The 22,570-nt window shown below is 35.3% G+C and overlaps 3 protein-coding genes across 4 annotated transcripts; all 3 read left to right on the forward strand.

Moving 5' to 3' along the window:
* Positions 1-5,540: 5,540 nt before the first annotated feature.
* On the forward strand, positions 5,541-10,612 carry LOC120013174 (peroxisomal nicotinamide adenine dinucleotide carrier). 2 transcript variants are annotated; one of them, XM_038864903.1, is made up of 11 exons: positions 5,542-5,814; positions 5,903-5,980; positions 6,071-6,145; positions 6,872-7,002; positions 7,736-7,790; positions 7,956-8,063; positions 8,582-8,650; positions 8,719-8,826; positions 8,962-9,030; positions 9,903-9,957; positions 10,215-10,612. In XM_038864903.1, the coding sequence occupies exons 1-11, from the start codon at positions 5,734-5,736 to the stop codon at positions 10,388-10,390; spliced, it is 1,005 nt and encodes a 334-aa protein (XP_038720831.1). In that variant the 5' UTR covers positions 5,542-5,733; the 3' UTR covers positions 10,391-10,612. The 2 variants fall into 2 exon arrangements, with proteins under 2 accessions (XP_038720830.1, XP_038720831.1); XM_038864902.1 differs by having other exon boundaries at positions 5,541-5,814; positions 5,903-6,145.
* A 118-nt stretch (positions 10,613-10,730) lies between these two features.
* Positions 10,731-12,793, forward strand: LOC120013176 (probable signal peptidase complex subunit 2). Its single transcript, XM_038864905.1, has 5 exons — positions 10,731-10,960; positions 11,062-11,213; positions 11,564-11,645; positions 12,267-12,409; positions 12,507-12,793. The coding sequence occupies exons 1-5, from the start codon at positions 10,880-10,882 to the stop codon at positions 12,601-12,603; spliced, it is 555 nt and encodes a 184-aa protein (XP_038720833.1). The 5' UTR covers positions 10,731-10,879; the 3' UTR covers positions 12,604-12,793.
* A 1,312-nt stretch (positions 12,794-14,105) lies between these two features.
* On the forward strand, positions 14,106-20,718 carry LOC120013173. The gene is made up of 4 exons (XM_038864901.1): positions 14,106-14,769; positions 15,078-15,193; positions 18,151-18,394; positions 19,040-20,718. Exons 1-4 carry the CDS (start codon positions 14,392-14,394, stop codon positions 20,366-20,368), a joined length of 2,067 nt encoding a protein of 688 aa, XP_038720829.1. The 5' UTR covers positions 14,106-14,391; the 3' UTR covers positions 20,369-20,718.
* The last annotated feature ends 1,852 nt before the right edge of the window (positions 20,719-22,570 follow it).

Here is a 22,570-nt window from a genome sequence, read left to right on the forward strand (position 1 = left end):
AGACAAGTATCAAAAGTAAAATATACCCATAATTTATTCATCATCAAAACAAATCTTATCCTATCTCTAGCGATTAATAGGTTCCTACCCTATCTTTATAGTATTTGACAAAATGTATTGGACACTATATGCATGCATGGTGTTTGTCATTTCACACTAAAATTGATCGATGTTACAAATCAACAATGATTCAATTCTCTAGATTTTAGCATATATATATATATATATTAGCATAGATTTTAGCATATATGTTACTCGCAGATTCATGCATTTCTGTCTCTATATATCAATATATGATAGTGATTTATGGTAATTAATTGTGGCTTATATATATGCATCTATTAGCTAATATATGCATTAATTGGTCTAGTATTGTAGGTGAAGTAACGAAAAATTCTTCTTTTTCTGAGAAGACAGACGATTCTTCTACTTGATTCGTATATATAGTAATGATTTGTATAATTAAATAATTACATATACAATATTTGTGGTTATATGCACTTGATATTAGTTGAAGCGGTACAATTTAGAGGTCACAAGTTCAAACTAAAAAATATATAGTGTATAAACGTATTATGCAGATGTACATCATGCGTATCCCCGACTCAACCCCTCACTGCAGGAGGTTTGTGCATGAGAATTGTTTAATTACATTTACCTATGCGCTTGATTTTAGTTCCTTAATGAAGCGTGTTAGAATTTTAAAAGATAAATGTTAAAAAATTTAAATTATATAATATTAGTCTAACGATTATGAGAGAACTCTCCTTCTTTGGAGGCTGTGGTTAGATTCTTGCACGATCCATACATGAAATTATCATGTGCTTATTACATGTGCGATTGTGAATTATTATGTGAACCCATAGAGTTATAACCAATTTGTATAACAGGACCCCTGAACTTAGAGCAAATATTTGGATAAAAATATATAAATTACTAAATTAGTATATATAATACGTGTAGCAAATAGTACGATGAAAATATATAAACTAATATATAAAATAGGTATATCGATGAAAATATATAAGCTAATATATATAATAGATATAGAAGTGCTTGTGTAGGAACCAATGTTTCAAATAACTAGCCGTGAATCTATATAAATATATGTGTGTATATATACATATATTATACTAATGAAATTATAATCAAAATATTGTTACCATATATATGTTTATAAAGTTCAAATACAATTACTATACAAATCACATGGTTTTTTATATTTATTTTTCCATAAAATTTTTAGTATTGATTACTGTCACGTGACGCGTCAAATAAGTTCTAAACGTTTTAACTCTTAAGTAATATTGTATAACATAATTTTTATCATGAAAACAAACAAAAATTCATGTGATTGGCTTCAACTAATTTATCATACGGATTCATATATAATTTCATAAAATATTATTGCTGCGACACATATATTATTTTACAATTTTGGGTACCTTTCGGAACTTTAGTCCAAGTTGAAAAGTCAAGTGATGTATAATTATATGCAATGGTTCTTGGTCAAAAAAAGCCACAACAAATATATTCTTTCTTTATATGCAATACATTGGAAGAGGTTAAGATCACTCCCATCAAACTGTTACGGATAAGCCAACTTTATGCAATGATATATTGTGATTTTAACCTATTCAACTTATGTTACTTATCACTCTCAATCAATGTTATCAGAATCAGCTCGATGAATTTTAAAGTTTAAAGTTTCAACCGGTTGACTCAAAAGATCAAAGGTCGAACATGATTTATTTATAAATAATAAAATAACATAATATGAATTTTAATATATGTAATATAATATAAATTATGACAAAATGATAACAAAAGTCAAATGCAAGTTCGGACTAATAACAAAACCAACCCGACTTTGATGAAAAATGACAGTTAAACCGGTCTAATTGACAGGTCGAACCAGTTATGATAACACTGCTCCAAATCATTTATGGAATTAGGTTTAGAGGGTTTGAATATTCGTTTGTGTGCTAATCTTTTTGGGCCCATTTTTATTTTTAATTTTTTTGTCAATTAATGATGAAATAGTCCGGACATAGCCTCGAATACTCTTGTGAGAAAAAAAGAAGAAAAAACCCCCACCAACAAATCCTAGCTAGCTAGAGACCAAGGACAAGATAAGAACCTAAAAACATTATTGAGATGACTAGACATATATACATATATATATATATATACCATCAAATTGTTATGTTCTAAAACATGCATCAATCCAATCTTTAGGAGAAGTACAATGGACAACATCATTGGTGCTTCCACCATTGAAAGAATTTGTTTTTTCAAAAAGGTGACACACAAATGGTGGTTATTGTGGAGCACCAACATAAAGACAAATTAAATTTGTAAGTCGACTTTTTATGTGTATTAGATTGATTGGTGTTATCCTATTATCCTAATCGAATTAGATTCATTGATTTGTACCCATATCTTCTACAAATACTATTTTCTCATCTTTCCAACATATTATTTAACTTTTGAGTCAATCTTGAGCCAAAAGTGTAGTATTGTTGATACCACGTAGACATTTCATAAATTATCTTAGCTAAGAGATTAGATCAATATTAATTATAGGTTAAGCCACTCATTAAAATTAAATTATATATCAAAGTAATCATGATTAAAATTAAATTTTATGTATCTCTCTATGTTGGTCCTAATTACGCACACATGTGTCCACATGAACTCTTCTATAAATTCGGCATTCTCCCTAACAAGTGGTAACAAGTCAAAAATCACATCGTCCACACTCTCGTTCTCGTCCTCCTCTTGTTGCTCCTCTCTCTCCCTGGTCCTCTTTTGATGGTTGCTGTTGTCATGAGGGTCTCCACATAACAAGTCACTTTTGCAAGACATTAATAAAACAAAGAACATGATAGATAATTTGATACAGTATTATTTTGATAGATAATATGTAAAATAGAGAACAAGAATATTTTGTCTATATTTTTAGAGAATCTGTAAAAGATAAACCGATGTAAGTGCTCTTATTTTGACGTGGACGTCGTTGCGAATGAGTTTTTGGATTGTTTGGAGCGTCGAAAGTTTAAGAAACGAAGTTCGGTTTAGCAATTTAATGGTAAATCTAAAAGTGGCCGTAACTTTTGATCCGCTTGGAGTTATGAGGCCCATAATATCTTTTTAAGGACTGAATTGAAATTCAGCTAGGAAATTTCGGGTTAAACCCGGTAGAAGAGTTCTAATCAAGGCTGAAAAGTGACGTTTTCCCTGTTTACGGAGGTGTTTTAGTTTCTTTTGAATTTCTTTATTTGTTTCCAAGTAGTATTCGGTTTTCTAGACTTATTAGGGTTTCTTATTCATATATAGAGTCCCGCTCTTATGCGGTATCAATTTACGGGATTAATTTGCGGTACCAAATAAGAATCGTTGGATCAATCCCACAGTTAACATAAGTCAGGCGTTCACTCGTGTTAACTTCTCTCTTTCGATCTCGGTCTCTCATGTTAACTTCTCTCTCGTCAATGCGGTTTCCCAGCTGCAGTGCCTCCTCTCAATCGATCACCTCCGACAGCCATAGCCTCCTCTCAATCGACCACCTCCAACCGAAGACACCTGCCAGAAAGACCACCTCCGACCGACCACCTCCATCAGGTCACAGATGTGGGTCAGTTGCGAGAGAAGGTCGCATATGTGGTTTGAGAGATTTGTTCACAATTTTGTTCAATATATTGTTCAATTAGCGCCCAGAGCTGTATAGATTCCTTCCCAAATGGTGACTGTGGAAACAGAGATAATGTTTAATGATCTCAAAATGGTGATGTAGTGAAGACTCCCGCCGCTTGTTTGGGTGGCTTCCGATGACGAGATCAGTGGGTGGGTGATGATGCAATTCACTTGTAGGTGAAGTACGGCGTTGGAGTCGAGATTTGGGACTTTCAGTCTCTATCTTGATATTTGAAATCTCATCCAACGGCTAAAAACACAAACCGTAAGATGATACTGTAAAATAATACCGCATGTGATAATCTCGCTTCATATATATATGTCGTTAGGAGGGTTTTGTAGACAGTTTTTACTTTGTCTTTAATAAGAATCTTGATTCTTTTCTAAAACTCTTTGAGTTTTCAACTTCCGATTGCGTCATATTTGTATCTCCGAACAAAGTAAATGGGCTTGTTAGATTCTTAAACCTTATATATATTGATACATCCAGATGGTGTCTTTGAGATACAAAGTAAATGGGCTGATTAGGCCCAAGCGTAACACATGGTTCCACTGGACCTATAGTCCAAGTCCAATACACGCTTGATCTGATTTTATTTTTTAATAAAATAATAATAATAAAGACCCCATGACGTGGAATTATCTCGGGGGCCCCGCCCAACAACTGACGTTAACACTAGTTAATTACATAGATAAGATAGCGATATATCAAATATTATTTTAAATATCTGTAAATTTTTTCGTAAATCACATAATAGTGTCCAAATTCTATTTCGATGTAAACCAGATAATAGTGTCCAAAATATTTCCAAGTTCATGCCTTTGTCCATGTAAACCAGATACTTGGATCGCCTTTCCCCCCGAATACCTGATAGGTGATGAGTATCGATGTGAACAGTTGAATTTGTCTGATTGATAGAATTTATTTACTGTCAAAATAAACTAATTTATAAGTTTGAAAAATAAGCTCACTATAAGCTCTGAGGTGTTTATTAAAACTTATAACTGACGCTAGCTAGTTTATAAGCTGTGAAAAAATATATTTAAATTTAGTTTAAAAGATATACAAAAATCTTACCGTAGTTTATTATTTTATAATTTTGTTGATAAATATTTTTTGACAATTTAAACTTATAAATTATAAGATATTTTTATACAAATAAAATTAAAAATTAATATTTAAAATGGTTAATAATATGATCTTAATAAAAGAAAATAGGAAGAAAAAAAAAACTAACAAACAAAAGTTTTAAAACAGATTTCAATTTCAATCTTATTTCTATGAGCTCGTAAATTCTTATAGAGATAAGAGATTTTTTAAAATCTTTTTTAAATGGGTAGGGGATTCGAAGTTTCGAATCCTGATGAGACAATACACACCATCCTTAATTCTTTTCAAAAATTTTAAAACAGACTTCAATATCAATCTTATTTTTATGAGTTTGTAAATTCTTATAGAGATAAGCGAGTTTTTTTTTTTTTTAATTTTTTTAATCTTGATGAACCGATACACACCATCTTTAGTTTTTTACAATTTTAATTAGTGACTCGGGTGTATCTATAAGACAACGTATACCCAACTTATAAATTGAGTTATAGACTTTACCAAAGAGGGAGGCTACTAAAAATCATACTTATTTGGCGCATTAAAAAAAGAAAAATCATTAATGCATGAACTTGGAAATATTTTGTGTTTTACGAAATTCTCTTTCCTACCCTTGAAGAAGGTTAGCCAAATTTATCTTTCTCGACGAACAAAAATTGGAAATTATGATATTGAACAAGGATAAATTGGTAATATCACGAATACCAGGCAACGTCACTTGATTTCTTGAACGAAGCAACCGAACTGAATAAAAAACACGGTGGGTCTCTCTCTGATAGGGAGTGCCATGGCCGTCGCGTGTTCATAGTACTCTGCTACCGCCAAAGTCAGAGTCAATTATCTCACACGAGCTTGGATCTGTCTTCCTCCTAGAACCTCTGCACGTTTTCTCGAGAAAAATTTAAACCTCGAAGTATTTCTCCGGAAAAAGGATGTCGGACGCCTTGATAAATGGACTCGCCGGAGCCGGAGGAGGGATCATAGCTCAGCTCATCACGTATCCTCTCCAAACTGTGCGATTCTTGATCTCTTTACTTCTACAGTTTGTTAAATTTTCCGTTCGGTTCATTTTCTTGTTGTTTACGAAATTTTGATTTTTAGGTCAATACTCGTCAACAAACTGAGCGTGATCTGAAGAAAGAGAGGAGGAAACTTGGAACAATTGAGCAAATGTGTCAGGTTCTTAGCTCAATAGTTTTTTTTTTTTGGTTGCTGCCGTTGAGAGATTTTAGATTTCTAGGAACGTTTGTTTATTTGATTGATCTGCAGGTTGTTAAATATGAGGGATGGAGACGGTTGTACGGAGGCTTAAAGCCATCTTTAGTTGGTACAGCTGCGTCTCAGGTGGGTTTCAGCTCTCTGTTTCTTACATTGCCAATTCTTTAATTTTCCTCTTCCGATGTGGCAGGAAGAAATATTGGTTTAGACTTTAGATTAATGTTCTGCAGATCTGTTTTGCTTGTTAGAACAATATGGAGGAAAATTTAGGATGAAAAGTTCAGTGGATTTTTTGGTGACTATGTAAAATGTATTTCATGCTGAATGCTATATGTCTTTTCAGAGATTGTTGATAGATATGTTGTAATGGTTAGAGTAACTAGTTGTGGTCCATGACTGAAAATGTGCTACTGTTGCATGAGTTTTGTGACGTAATATCAAAGCCCAATAGTTTGTTTTCCTCTCATGGTAAAGTGAGTCCCATAAAACCCTTATCCTATGCGGTAAGGTTGTGCATAACTGCATATGTTAATCTAACTTGTAAAAGCACCCTGTAAGATTTAGGATTTAGGCTTTAAGTGCCTAAGTATACATAAGATAAGGATGGTAACGACTTAAAGTCTTAAAGTCATACCTCTCATTTTTTATGTGGACTGCTTTATCTAATTAAGATGTCAAATTGTTTGCTTACTTAGGTAACCATATTCTTTTTTCTCTGTTCTCCCATATCTTCTCCCCAAGCTGAACTTCCTTTGCACTAACAAGTGATCCAGCCTTTAATGAAAACTTGGATCAGCTCGTCTTGTGAAACTTCTGATTTAGTTTTAAAATTTGTCTTCTCTTATGAAACAGGGTGTTTACTATTATTTCTATCAAATATTCAGGAGTAGGGCTGAAGCTGCTGCACTACAACGAAGGAAAAAGGGGTTTGGTGATGGATCAGTTGGGATGCTTTCATCCCTTGTGGTGGCTGCTTTAGCTGGGTAACTAGTTAATTGCTTTCTTTAAGGATTCCTGGCAGTTTTTGTTCTTTATTTGTTTCTGAATTCGATTTACATTTATGATTTATTTGCCTATAGTTGTCATTGTTCTTTAAATATCCTCCTTAAGTAATGTAAACAAAAAACCCATAACGTGATTAGAGGTGGAACCATTGGCATTCAGTTGTGTGGTCCCTATGGGATTTCTTATTATTCTTTACGCTTTTCAAACTGTAGTTACTATATTAGCAAGGCCTGAATTTTCTTTTTCTTTAGATGTTTTTTGCCATTTTTAAAAGATTTTTTTTTGCAAGAAAATTGATATTTTATTTTATTTTTGGTGTGATGTGCTAATGTGCATTGGCCATAAAACATGCTTCTAATAGTTATCATGACTCTTATATTTTTTTTTCTTCCCAACTTAGCTGATTTGAGTTAGTTTGTATTCGTGTAGCAACTTTTATGACCATTTTGGTTGTTAAACTACTGTCAGATAAATTTAGTTTTCTCAAAACCTGGACTGCTTCATGATTTTGATTTGCTAACAAGTGACAACAGAAAAGGCTGTAAAACCTTTTACTCCTTGAAGCTGATTGCCGGAATAGTTGGTACTGGGTTGTTAAAAGCTTGTAATAAAGTGTGAAGTGAGAACATCATCTTTAAAGTTTGATGTCGATGAGCTGAGTTTTGACTTCACATCACTTATTCACCTGTTTCTTACTCTACTATTTGAAAGGTGCGTAAATGTGCTGCTGACAAACCCCATATGGGTCATCGTCACTCGCATGCAGGTAAAATGCTGACTCACATTTCAGGTTTTATTTGATGCCTAAAAAAGTTGATGGGACAAGTAACCAATTGTATAACTCATGTGATTTCAACTTATTTCACCATAGATGTTGCTTATCTATATCATCTGAAAAGTTGGTTGTCCTCTATATATTTGGGTCACGCAGACGCATAAAAGACTCCCAAACGAAGCTCAGGGACGTCACTTACCGAGTGTTTCAGATGATTTTGTGCCTGTTGCAGTTGAGTCTCCTCCATTTCAAACTAACCATGCAGTAAGTATGGACAAGAGTTGTTCTTCTTTATAGAGTTTACTGGTGATAGTTTTCTAGTTTTGTTGTTGTGAGATAGCTGTGTCTGAATTACCATAAAAAAAAATTCACTATTGATCAGCTGCTCCTGTTCTCAGAAGCAGATGGTAAACAAAATCTGGGAGTGAAATGGTTGTTGGTAATTTACTAATATGTAATTGATTATTCAGCAACAAGAGACAGTATCCAGTGCGGGAGACTTTTTTGTGAAAAAAATCTGTCTTTAAATAGATAGGTTAAAGGATAACATGCTACCATATTACTATTCCTTCATTACATATCTGTGGTATTTGATGAAATAATATTTCATAGTGCTTATCCATGGTTTTGGCTGGGAGCATGTTTCTTTCATAATTGCTAAAACTTGGAGTATTTTCATGGTTCTTTCGCTAACATATCTTCTCATGGAGTTAAATATGCCCTTCTTTGATATGAGCGTGTGTTCGTCTTCTGGAATACTGTTTAATCATAAATGTTTACAGATTCAAGAAGTCTATGATGAAGCTGGACTATGGGGGTTTTGGAAAGGTGTATTCCCAACATTGATCATGGTAAGTTGAAACTGAATCATGTATATGCAAAAGGGTTATTACTAACTTGTTCATGAAAATGCTTTTAGGTCAGTAATCCTTCAATGCAATTCATGTTGTATGAAACTATGCTGAAGAAGCTGAAGAAAAGACGTGCCTTGCATAAGAACAATAGTAATGAGGTCACTGCTTTGGAGGTTGGCTTTTACTTCTTCCCTCCAGTTTTGTGCATTATGTTTTTTCCTTCTGATTTTTATTTCGAGAGAAGTAAATCACCTGTCAGCTGTCTAGTTATTTTTTTTTAACCTAAATGTTTTTGCTGATTTTGATAGATTTTTCTTCTTGGAGCCCTAGCAAAACTTGGAGCTACGGTTGTAACATATCCTCTACTGGTTGTAAAGGTAAATTTCATGAGTTCAGTTGATAACTACCATAAATTTAGAAAGCACCTTAACCTTAAGATGTGACCAGCATTGCAATTAAGCTCTTGAAGGGCTTCTCTTTCCTTTAGTCAACTCAATAAACATGAATACATGTATTGAGTACGCCAGTTCTCTCCACAAATGGAAAGCTGAACTCTTATCTATTCTTTTACCTTCTCATATTTGGTCATATTGTTAAATTCTTTATAATTATGGTTTAAGCTGCCTTTGTTGATCAAAAGCTAAATGTTCATCTATCTTCCACCTTATAATATTCTGTCATGGTGTTAAATTCTTTAAAATTTTGGTGACGGCTTTCTTGGGGGAAATTTGTTTCAGCACGAAGTATATCCCCTACAAAGAACCGGATTAGGGGCTCCGCAATTAGTTTCAAATTGTAGAGTCTACAGTTGAAATCCAATGGCTTAAGAGATGTACCACATCACACCACATTTTTGTTTTTTCATTTTTAAAATTTGTATGACTTTTTCTTCACCATTGGATATGAATTGTAAACTCTAGGGAATTGCGGAGCCCCCAAATCCGTAAGAACCACATGCTCGAAGCAATGATGTGTGTGTACTCTGTCATTGCTGCAGATATCATGGATAGAGAGTGGCCAATTAGCACTTTGAAGTAGATAGGCTTCCTGGAACTTGAGTGGTAGATTAGGTTGAATATTATGTTGATGGATTTGACTTGGAAAAATTGATGCAGGCAGAACATAGCATTTCATCCTTTAATCTGACTGGTCGCAAAAGAATGGTTTATTAGACAGTGCATGTTTCTATTAGTAGTTTTATTGCACAATGACTTTTTTGGTTCCTCATTAGTCCTCCTTGCCCATGCAGTCAAGGCTTCAAGCAAAACAAGTTACTACAGGAGACAAAAGGCATCATTACAAAGGTTTGAATTTTTGGGAAATCTTTCATTTAACATGAATTTTAGAATATCACTGTACTGCATAGTGCATATTAACGAGATACTGAAAGCATATTCTTCGTCTTATGAGACACGGGAAGGCAGATAATTGATTTTGATGAGAAGATTAACTTGACAAAATAGTAGACATGAAGAAAAATCTCTGTTAATGATGTTGGAAATTTCTTTGAATAAAGTTTTGTCCATTCTATGATGTTTCTTCTTCATTCCATTCCATTTAGGTACGTTGGATGCAATCCTGAAGATGATCCACTATGAAGGGCTATATGGGTTTTACAAAGGAATGAGCACGAAAATAGTGCAAAGTGTCCTCGCTGCAGCTGTTTTGTTCATGATCAAGGAAGAACTTGTTAAAGGTGCTCGGTTGTTGCTTACCAAGGATGTTATTAGACAATGAGATTGAAGCATCCATGATTACCCGCCAATTGTTTCCATAAACATATTTAAGCAGATGCCTGCGCTAATTGGATGGTACCGTCAAATAAGAGGGAATAAGTGAATTTGATTGTGATATAAGTTGATCAGATCCTATCATCCTATTAACACTGGAATCTGTATTGGATAGTTGCAGGACACTTTGCCATTTGCTTCAATAAATTGTATGTCGTTTTACAGGGTACCTGTCAAGGCCTTATTGGCAGACAACTGACCTTGGGCCTAATGGGCCGGGTTTGCAAGCATAATCCTGGAAGGCTATTAATCATTTAATCTCAATTTCTGGGCCTCTACATGGGCAACCCATGAGCGGGCCCAAGAATCCATCTGCTATCGTCGGCCCGGCATTGACGAAGATAACGCAGAGTCTCCTTCATTACTCTCACTGCTTACACACAAACACCCTGCTCTATATTCGGACACCCAAATTCACGTACGAAAGAAATCAGATATGGCCGCTAAAAACCCTAAGAAGGCCAATCTCCTCGATCACCATTCCATCAAGCACATCCTCGATGAGTCCGTCTCCGAGGTAAATCCTAATTTTCTGCTCGCTCGAATTTAGATCTGTTGATATCTCGTTTCTTTACATTCAATTGAATATTTTTGCTCTTTCAATTTTGATTTCTGAAGGTTCTTACGACCCGTGGATTTGTCGAGGATATGAGGATGAGCAATGTAAGGTTGGTTCTGGGGCTGGTTATCATTATTATCGCTCTTTTTGCCCAGTTTTACAAGAAGAAGTTCCCTGAGAACAAGGACTTTCTTATTGGTTGCATCGCATTATATCCTTTTTGATTATTTGTCTCTTTTTAAAACAATATTATTTCTCTTGATATGATTACATTGTAATATTGCAGTAGAAATGATCAATGTGTTTTGTCACTTTTCATAAACTGGATTTTCGATGTCTTGCTGGGGTTTATATCTTACCTACATATGATGGAGTGGGCATGATCAAAATATTGTGGGGGATAACTGAAGCCTTAATATTTATTGGTACTGAATGATCCAAATGATTTAATAGTTATGTTTTGTTTGTTTTCTCCATTTTTATGCATTTGTGGAAGCGTACTTTTGACTGGATATAATTAGTCTTTACATTTCTAGTATGTTTGGTCCTTGACTTGCGCACATATGTAGTGTTCAATGGATTATTGCAGTTGATAATCTACACAAAGGAAAAGAACGCGATCTTGTTTACTTATCCTCCTGAGGTAAGGTAGCCTATACCTTCAAGCTGCGTAAATTGCTTTAGTAGTTATCTTTGCCTGATAACACGTCTACACATCATGCATTGATTTATGCTTTTGTGGTTAAGAATGATTATAAAACCATCCTTTAAAACCATCCATTCTTGGTTCTATTGCAAGGTGATACTGAAGGAAAAGCTTTTGCCTTGAGTGAACTGTGTCAAAGAAGTGCAATGGTCATGCAAATTCGCTTAAAGCACACCTCTCTTACTTTCATTTGTGTTTTAATTATTTTTTTAAAAATGGGTGATGAAGAGATAATTAAGCCATGATTGTATCTCTCTTGCAATCCTCATTGAAGTCGTCTTATGAGTTGGGCTATGATTTTTCCCTTGGTGAATATCAAACATACTGTTGCTCTTTGTTCACATGTGTTCATATTCTGTTTCAGTTAGTTAATATAATTTCAATGCTGGAATGAATTTGGAATTCAGTTATTGAATTTAAGGAATGAGACTCAAATGTTAGCAAGCAATGTGATTATGCATGTAGAACCTGCCTTGCTACTCAGAAACCACAAGCAAAGTTACGTCGTTTAAATAGTTTTCTGCTCTATTCACCATGTTAGCTGCAATTTTCCTGCAGGGATCCTTCACGCGTACTGGTTTGGTGGTCTCCTCAAGATTGCCAAGATTTTCTGATCTCTACACACTTACAATAGCTAGTTCAGATCCCAAATCAATTTCAGCGGGGAAACCAGTAGAGTTCACCACAAGTGTTACTCAGTGGTCTCTCTCTCTCTCTCTATGTATATATATACATATATGTTTGTGTGTGTGTGCTGTTAAATGTACACCACATTTCTAATCTCTCCCAATATTGCAGGTTTACCAAGGATGGAATTTTGGCGGAGGGCCTTTTCTGGAAAGATGTTGATGCACTAATAGATGAATATGCAGGAGAACCCAAAAAGAAGAAGTGATTTCAAACTTTTAGGCCTCTTGTAACAGTTCATCAGATGGTCAGAATAGCTACTACGGCTGTTCTGCAACTCGGGTACTGATGTTCATCAAAATTATACTTTTTGAATCGAAACTACAAGTTACTGAACATTCATCTTATGACTTTTTCATGGAGAAAAGAAAGAAATTCTTGCGTCGACTTTTATTTTATTGAATGGTCTTGATTTTTATTAATATTGTTATTTCTAGCTTGTGGCAGGATTCAAAATCCTTAGAAGTGACTACCATTAAGCCAATGGCTCCTTTCTCCTAGGGTTTACAAATCTTATCGGAGGAATTATAAAGTCGAAAAAACAAATATTGGATTAACATCGTGTAACATCGAATCACTGTCTCGGGATGAACTCGACAGATGAATTGTTGGAGAGTTTTGACGGTTGACATTATTTCTTCTTTTTTTAATGTTACTGTAGTTTGGCAGGAAGCCTTTAATTATAGTACTTTACAAAAAAAAAAACAAAACAAAAATGTTCAAAACTCCTCTGAGCTTGAATATTCGAACACACTGTGGAAGATGCTGTTTCTCGTACTCCAATGACAATGAATTTCCGCAATCTGTTGGGCCACAGAGTACGACAAAACAATATATTTATTTTCATTATGGGGCCCATGATAACTGGTTGGTTGGTACTTAACTTTGAGTTTTCCTTTTATGTCCAACTCTCACCAGTTTAGTTGGGATAATTAACACAATAATAATTGTTTAAGCAAAACAATCCCTCCATTATAAAACACCATGTTCATGCTTAAACATTTTCGTTAGCTATGGGAATGCTACTGGATGATCTACAGTCTATAATGACCCATTTCGCCATAGAATCAGCTTAAGTATTTTTTGCAGCCTACTAATTTTAAATGTCAGTTTTATTACATTTCAATATTTTTAACATGAGATTCTACGATCACTATTATTTGGTATGTGCTGAATACACTTAGAGGTGACAAAAATCGATTTCGAATTAGACAACATCTGGAGTTCAAGAAATATTTTACATGTCCACCATGTGAAAAATGTTTTTTAATTTCTATTACGTTTATTTCATTATAAATATTTATAAGTAGAAATTACATTATTAAATTTTAATTTTATAGTTTAAATCAGAAGATATTATTATTTAAATTTTTTATAATATTATACATAATATAACTAAATAAAAAAAGAAAAAGAAAAGAAAAGAAAAGAAAAGAAAAGTGAAACCGCCTTCAATCCAATAAGCTTCACAGTCACATCCGGCCTCACCCTCCCATTCGTGGCTAAAACCTAGAAGTCGGCTACGTTGCTGATGTGGAGGAGATCTACGATGTCGTTTTCCTTCTGTCCCCATCTAGCATGGGACCCACCGAAGGAAACTGACGTGGAACCCGTGTAACCTAAACCCGGAATCGAGAACAACACGAAACCACGATCTGTGAACCGTTTTCAAGTCCGCCAGGTTGTATATAACAAATCCCTTTTCTTATCCTGCCAGAACCACCTAAACGATTTCCTGTGAAAGATTTTTTTTCTCTCTCTAGCCATACTCGTTTTTCTCGCTCCTTCATCTCTCTAACAAAGCAATCTGATCTTCGATACTCTGACCAGATTTTCAAATTTCAACCCAATTTTCCGGCGATTCGTCTTCTTTCTGAGGTTTCGAACCATCTGATCGGTGCTTTAGTGGATGATTTGAAGGATCTAGGGTTTTGCGACTTGCGCTGATATATATATATTTTTTTATATAATTGGAGTTGAGCTTGAGAGATTAGCCATGTCGAACCTTAGAAAGCAAGAATTCAATGATGACGGCGTTGAACAGTCCAACGTTGAGGATTGCGATGACTCATCATCGATTTCTAGTGGCGGTGAGACGTCAAGTGTTCGATCTGATGGGAGTCTGAGAGAGAGTGGTGGGTCGAGGAGCGAGGTTGGGCTAACGGAGCGATTGACGGACATCTTTGTTGGCCATGGGGATGGTGATTTGTTGCTTCAGCAAAATGATCGAGAAAATACAGTTTTGCAGTGGCTTCAGGCTCTTGATTTTCAGGTGATTGGTGCTTGTCGAGCGGATGAGAGATTAAAGCCTATGTTGAAGATGAATGTTTCTAGTGGCTTGGCTGAAGATCGCTTGCTGGAACATCTTATTCAGGTGCATATCAATATTAAATCTGAAATCTATGTTTTGCACTTTTCACTCTATATGATTAATAAATGAATGAAGTTATTTTTGGTATGTTACAATTCAAGGTCTCGTTAGACCGGGGTTGTGGTTCTGGATTTTTTTCCTTTTTGTGAAATAGTTTTCTTTTCATGTAGTAGAGTTTTCTGCACACCTCGTGGGGATGTCCATGGATGTTCATTGGATGATATTATTATTACTTTATGATTATGTATATTCCCTATGTTAGTGTGCTAATTTTTTTGCTCATTGGTTTCATGTTTTCTTTTGGCAAACAGCACTTTGAACCATCGGAAGTTGGTATGCTTGCCAGATGCTTTTGCATACCTCTAGTTTCCATCCGCGTGGGAAAGATCAACAAGCAAGGAAATCTTTTGTGCCCAACTCCTACAAGGTAATTGAACTTTTGTGGTTAGCTGATGGTTTGTTTACTTGTGTGCTGATTATGTGAGTTTTCTTTACTTGTGTGCTGATTATGTGAGTTTTCTTAGGCGTAGTTATGTAACTGTCCTCTTGGTGATGAGATGCTGGGCCATAGTGTACGTTGTAATTCCGCAAATATACTTTTCTTTGCTCCCGGTGTGACTTCATTATGCTGTTAGACATTTATGATTCTATGAGTCTGCATGGTATCTGTTGTAGTTGTTTTGGTTACAACATAACAATATGAATTTGTTCAATCAGTTGTTCCTGTGTGTTAACCTGATTTTTTGTTCTTATGTATACAGTTTTTTGGTTCAGCTCTTGCTGCTGCTTGCTGTGGTTATTTATGTGAATTTTTATATTTCAAACTCAATTTTGTCTTCTGTTTTTGTTATTTGGTATCAATTGATGTTCTCTGCTAGCAACCTGTCTACTTCTTTCAAAGTTCTCTCTATCACAACTTCCTGTCAATTTTTGCTTCAAGTGAAGAAAATTGTGTGAATGCTTTTGATATTCTTAGATTTGAAGCTGTGATTTGTTAAGTTCCGCAATAGTGACTTGTGGTTCTTTTTTCGGCATCCCCTCCTCTTTTTGCAGTTTTCTGTCGCCTAATTGTGACTTTATGCAATTATTATTCTAAAAACTCATGCACACAGCCTATATGATTATATACATAATGTTTGTGAGGTTTCACACTTGCTAGTGTACCAGTAAGTTTGCGTAGTATGTATTTTACATATATATGTCTTTGTAAGCTTTCTAGGCTTGCTAGCTTTATCTGCTTGCATATGCATCTAACGTGTTCAAACAAGTGCAAGCTGGTGTCTTATCATAATTGTATACCCTTTGTTGCCAACATCATAGACATGATGTTATTGATTTTTGGCACATTTGTTGTTGCACCTGTATGTTTAGTGTCCATTTTTGTGTCTAGTTCTTTGGTCAGTATTCTCTAAACAGTCCGTATATATGTGCATATTCTTGTGTTCATATCATTGCTAGCTGGACTTCTGTATGATGATGGTATTCCCCATATCCATGCAGTGCCTCCCAAGAAGTATTCCTTTGTGTTTGTTTACATAACTCTGATTAATCTTATATTTGGCAAAGAAAGTTTGATAAATTTTATGAGTTCTAAACCCAAATTTTATCTTCTGCCTCAGCACACTATATGCTTATGTTAAGTGTTGAACTATGATATTGTAAATGATATTTTGATTTCCATTGTTGATGAACTACCACATACTATACTCTGTTCTTGTATTGTCGTCGTGACCATATTGGCTTTTAAGGAATCACTATTTTTGGTCATGTACGTTTTTTGCCCGTGAACTTGATTGAAAGAACTGTATATACTTGATATATTCATTGCAGAATTACTATTTTGATCTGGCATCTGAGGAATGCATGATAGATCTATGATATTTTTTTCCGTATAGATTTTTTCATGGTTGAGACCTATGGTGTCTGATCTGGAGAATCATTCTGTATTATTCTCGTCGATGACGATTGTTGTTTTTGTAATATTAAATCTAGTTCTTTATGTTTTGTACAGTGGTTTTTTTTTTGTGTGAAAGTGTCTTGTTTGTTGTGGTTGTTTGGTATCATTTCGGCTTATGTAAAATAAGATGTTGCTAGAAACTTATGTGTTGCTATGACTGGTAGAAGTTGCAGGATTCGATGTTTTAGCTTATGCATAGTGATATGTTCATGCTTGCAAATAAATGTATCTTTTGACTTGTAGGTAATGTGGATGTATTATCTCTGAATTAAGAGGAAGTAAAGGTAGTTTCATCTCCTATATTATATTAGTTTTTGTTGTTGCTTTTGTATATGTAGGATTCAACATTTTAATTAGAGTTGAAATTGGTGTGGATTGTCTTGCTTATATTCTTGATGCTATGTTTGCCTAATGATGTTGTTTGTTGTGATATACAGTTGATGGCCTTTGAAGTTTGAAGAGTTTCCCAACCCCCCCTCCCCCTTGCCTTTTCCTTTTTTCCCCAAACCATTAAACTGATGGTACATGTGGCAGTGTCATTGTACTTTGTTTTTATATTGTATCCCTCTACATTGTTATTTTTTTATTTCTTTTCAAGGCTGAACTTTTATAACTCTTATGTCGTTATTTATTTGTTCACTAACTTCTTTCTGTTGAGGATTTTTTTTTCCATTTCATGAATGAGTTATTGTTAATATGACATGCCATGTGAATGTAGCAAAGTCCAGAAATGCACAAATATTAGCACACTTTAGATATATTCCAGCACAAGTTTAGTTTTAGTTTGTTTACCTATTGTGGTAAAGAAAAATGTGTAATGTATGAGGTTGTTAGCGGGGGGTTTGGAAAATGAGCGTGTCTGCGTGTGGGTACATTTTGTGCCTACGAGTTTTCCTGAAAAAGTTTCATTGGAACTATAATTTTGAAATTTGGTTGTGAGTACTATGGAATTTTCCATTGGATTTGGAGAGCCTGTCCTTGATATAGATTTGAAATTAAATATTTTTACTTAGGCATCCCTTTTTGATGTTTTATATTGGCAAACAACTGATGATTTGTTTGACCGTTAAAACTTTGGTAGCCGGGGGTAAGGCTGTGGTTGGCAGCCTATGTTGTTATGTAATGTTAGAGAATGGCAGATACCGAGCTTGTGAGGCTTCTATCCTCTCTGACTAGTGTAGTGGTCTTTGGCGGTTGGACTCCATTAGTAGGAATGGGTATATAAGTGTTGATAGTATGAATTATACATGTGAAATAATTTTCTGAGTTTATTGGATTTTAATTTTTCATAATTCATGATGCCATTATTTTTAATAATGGTCTAAACATCCTCCCGAATAGGTGTGTGCTTTGATGATTTGGATTTCATTTTGCTTCTGATTTCACAATATAATGTCTTTAAATCATGTGTTTTAATGCTTGTGCAGGGGGGATTTAAATCTTACGCTCTCGCCAACATCTGATTTGCGCCTCTCATTCATCGGGGACGATGGCCAAATGGAAAGACTATTCTCCTTGAGTAACAAATCCCAGTCTTCTGCCGTAGTAGTTGAGGAAATTGCAGCCGACAGTTCTGGTCGTTCTTTCCAAATAAGGATCTCGGATAGCAGAGTTTTTTACTTTTGGTGCTCAGAGAAATCCAAGCTGTTGGGAATCGAATTACTTGCGAAGGTACATCAACTTCATCAATCATGACTGCATGCCCTGTTAACTTCTGCACTGTTTACTTTGACTAGGTTCTGTACCAAGAATGCATGTTGTACTATTTGCATTTATTTTTAAGGGGGGAATACTCCATCTTCAGAAAACTGTTCCTACAGCTCTTAATAGAACAAAGGAAAAAATAAAGTAACTCCAACACTGTTTCAGCCAAATTGGTGACAAATGGAGACTATTAGTTTTAAATAACCTTTATTGTATTTCACCAGTAAAAAAAACTACTCTTTATATCTCAATTTCGTCACTCAGTCTTGTATATCTTTGCACTTGGCTTTTTATTTTTACATTGGTGACATTCTATTAATATTTTATTTACCTGTTCCCCCTTTAAAAAATTGCAGTTCACCCCTTACATTATAGCCAACAATTAAAAATTTTCATACACCTGTTCTAAGTATTACTCCCTTGTCCTCCTAAAAGAACTCCCAAGCATGGGGACTTGAATTAATCTACCCACAATTGTTCCCCTCCATTCCCTCTCTTTTTGAAACCTCCCTTTTCCACCTCTCCCACCAAACTACTGAGCAGAATGCCAGCTTTATTTATTTCAATGCTAGCCACAGATGATGACCATTTTACTATTATCCTCTGTTGTAGATGAAAGATTTACTCAAGAAGAGGCCCTCAGTCGCTGTTTTAACTGGAATCAGTGAGTCACGCCTTGATTGCTTTGCAACTCACCTCCATGCCTATCTGATGGGATCGGCAGTCTGCAATGGAAAAGGAAATTCTCCATGCTCTGCTTCACCTTCGCTTGATTCGTCACTGAATCTCTGTGATGCCACTCAAAGTGCCCAAACTGTACCCTTATCAACAAAGTCTCCGCGTTATCGGCACATCAGCAGTCAATCAGCGAAGTTGAATATCTATCAGGGTAGCCTCAGTCCAAGATCAGGTTCCTTCAAAGAGGGATTACCTAAAAGCTTATCTTCATTGAGAAATGCTGCAAGGGAAAAGCTGAGGCGCCGTGGGGATTGCCATCTCCAAGTTGTTGACAACTTGGCTGCTGTTTTACCAGTGGGTGACAACGCATATGGCTCTCGTCAAAATGAAAATGGTAAACTGTTGGATATTAAGAGTAGCGAATCTTCTACCTCAAGTTTGCTGGAATCTCTTGGGAAATTAGCTGTCCCACCAACTTTGAGCGCCATGTCTCAAGTTCCTTCCCTCAGTCCGCAACTCTTTTCTCCGTATTATTGTTGGTGCCCCCCAGGTACACAGCAGTCAGTTGTTCCTTCACAAATTACCTCCTCATCAGTTGGTATACCTCGTCTTCCATCACTTTCTTCCCTGTTGTCAGCGCCACCAAGCTTTTTGACACCCACATCGGCTCTTGATCGAACTGATGTCCCATCACTCGATTTCCCTACCTTTTTACCAATTCCTAGTTCACACTTTTTACCAATTCCTAGTTCACAGCAAATACCAACTTTCACGCCTTTAATGTGTGACCCAATTGTGCACATCCCAGTCATTGATATTTGCTCTTCTGGCCAAGGCTACCTTGTTAGTGCTGGTCCAACTATGACAACCACAATTCCTCCTTTGCATCCAAAACTTGTAAGTCCATTGATCGCTGAAACCGAGTCTTTGGTGGAAAAGGGTGCAAGGGAGACCTTGCGGCTCCTCATTAGTACTTCAAGCCAAGCCAACAATCAGTTGATGGATGTTTTGCCTGCTGTTCTTACAAATTCTGGTGAACAACAAAATATATTTGTTACAGGAAGCCGGGGTCTTTACACTGGAGTAAGAGATGTTGATGCTATTGCAAGCAGCATCGCTGCCATGAGCTTGGCTTCGCTATCTGGAACTTCTATTGGAGACCGTGTTTCAAATAAATGTAGTTGCGACAAATTAGATGCATCGGCTGAAGGATCTGGTGGAATGGGTGGATCTTATTCAGATGCTGGGGGCCCACCTCTGTAATCATTCAAGAGAACAAACTGATGATACATTACAATTCACTTCTCGTTCTCTTGTGTAGATCTGGGTTTGTTCCCTCAACTTTAGATGTATGGCGGAGTGTCTAGCATTTTGCTTCTGTAATTACTGCGAATCCTGCCATTCGGGGTGCTCTTTGGCATTTATATTCCCATCATTGTTCTAGGTCTAAATCAAGAATGTAAATGAATTTTGGTATTATCTTTGGCTTTGTACTGTTGGCCATCTGAACTGATGTCCTGATTTAATTATTTGCTACGTGGCTGGAATCTTTGGAACTATTAGAAGTTATTGTTTTTTTTTAATAAGCAAGAAGTCATGTTGTAGTGATCGCATTGTCTCCCTCTTGTTTTTAGTACTTTTATTGTCTATTTGGAGCAGTGGACAAGACTAGAGCTGAGCAGGGGTCGGTTTTATTGGTTAAGTGATCTTTAGTCAATTATTGGTTAAGCGATCTTTTATTGACTAAAGATTGATCGATCATGATTCATAGAGTTGGGTCGATAATTTCACACGATTCAGACAAAGGTGGGTTGGTGGTTGTCAAATTACTCAAAAGTTTGTTGGTCAAGCAAAAAATTTCATCCGATGCATACAAAGGTGGGTCGGTGGTTTTCAGATTACTCAAAAGTCGGTTGGTCATATTATCGACTATTACAAAGAATTGGGCTACTGTTATTTATCCAAGATCCAAGATAGCATAAGGAAATCAAGTTATGTGTTTCATTGTTAAGTGACCATGTGCACATAAGAACAAAACTTGTGTAAAATGGTGATAAATTAATCTGATGTTTATCCCATCATGATCTGATCATAAAAGTACTTTCAAACGATAATAGACCAAGGAAGATGCTGTCATAAAGCCAAGAAAATCTCTTGCTTTGTCATGGAGATTTTTGTTTATCTATTTTGGGCATTCATCCTTCTGAGAATGATTTGCCAATGACCAACATGTTTTAAATTTATGCTTTCCCCTTTAGAAAAAAATGAAGGAAAGCATATACATATATATATATATATATATATGGCCAAAAGCATTTTGTGATCAAAACTAGAATAAAGTAGAAAGAGTGCTTTTCTTATGCAACTTGTAGAAACACTGCTCCTAATTCAATTGTATTATACAGTTGGCAATTATCTCTCACTTACCTTAAAAAAATTTACCAAAAATGATCATGTTGCCTTTATGGGTTTTTGTTTAATGGATTAATGTTTGGTGTAGAAAATGATGGTGTGTAAAGGGATATAGGTGGGAGCTACTAAGCTTTTGATGATAGTTGAACAGCAGCAATGGTGATGGTAGAACCCCACAAATGCTGCTGAAAGAAGACCAACATTGTATCAGCTCAATAGGAAGGAAACTAAGGTATGCTTATTTCGTCTGTCAAATGCCAACAACCTTTTCTATAGTGATCATCATCAAAGCCACACTTTTTTGACGTTGATTTTTTTTTTTAATTATTATTATAGGTCTTTGTTATTTTCTAGTTATTAGTGAGTATTGTTTGTTGAAATTAATTTTAAAAAAATGCATGAGAAAAATTGAATGGTTCTAGTCGTTGGATGCAAAGTGTCTAACATGTTGTCTTTTTTAAAAGATTCAATAGTTGAATACGTAATCCAATGGTCAAAATCTTACCCATTTTCTATTTATTATTTTTTGGGAATTTTTTAAAAAAATGTGACATTTAGAAGCATCAATGATTAAAAAAAAAAAAAACCTTCAGAAACCCAGAAAAGGAATCCTTGTAGCACCTTTGAACACCAAGAACCATGATTATATTCTTGTGAAGTCAACAACAAGTCAACACTCCCATTATTTCAATTTCATTACTTTTTATAATTTCAAAGCCAGATTCTCCCCATAGATTCTGCAATGATAAAAAAAATCTAAGCATAGTTACAATCCTCTTACTTTTTTTTTCTTGTATTAGGGTTTGCCAAATAAACTAAAATCACAAGAACAGAAATGCATGATGCTTCCAGAGACTAAGCAAAAACAAAAGCTTACTACATTTCACTATTGAAAGCCATGCCACCATTGACAACTGGGTTGGCAGAAAGAGACTATTATAAAAAAAAAAGACCACATTGGATTGGCATTTGAAAGCATGAGATGCTCATTGTGTATTATAAGTGGAATGCAAACTCAGCATCTACTGAGTGAAGCAGCTTCTTTGGTCAACT

This window comes from Tripterygium wilfordii, chromosome 13 (assembly GCF_013401445.1).
Source record: "Tripterygium wilfordii isolate XIE 37 chromosome 13, ASM1340144v1, whole genome shotgun sequence".
Classification (NCBI taxonomy): domain Eukaryota; kingdom Viridiplantae; phylum Streptophyta; class Magnoliopsida; order Celastrales; family Celastraceae; genus Tripterygium; species Tripterygium wilfordii.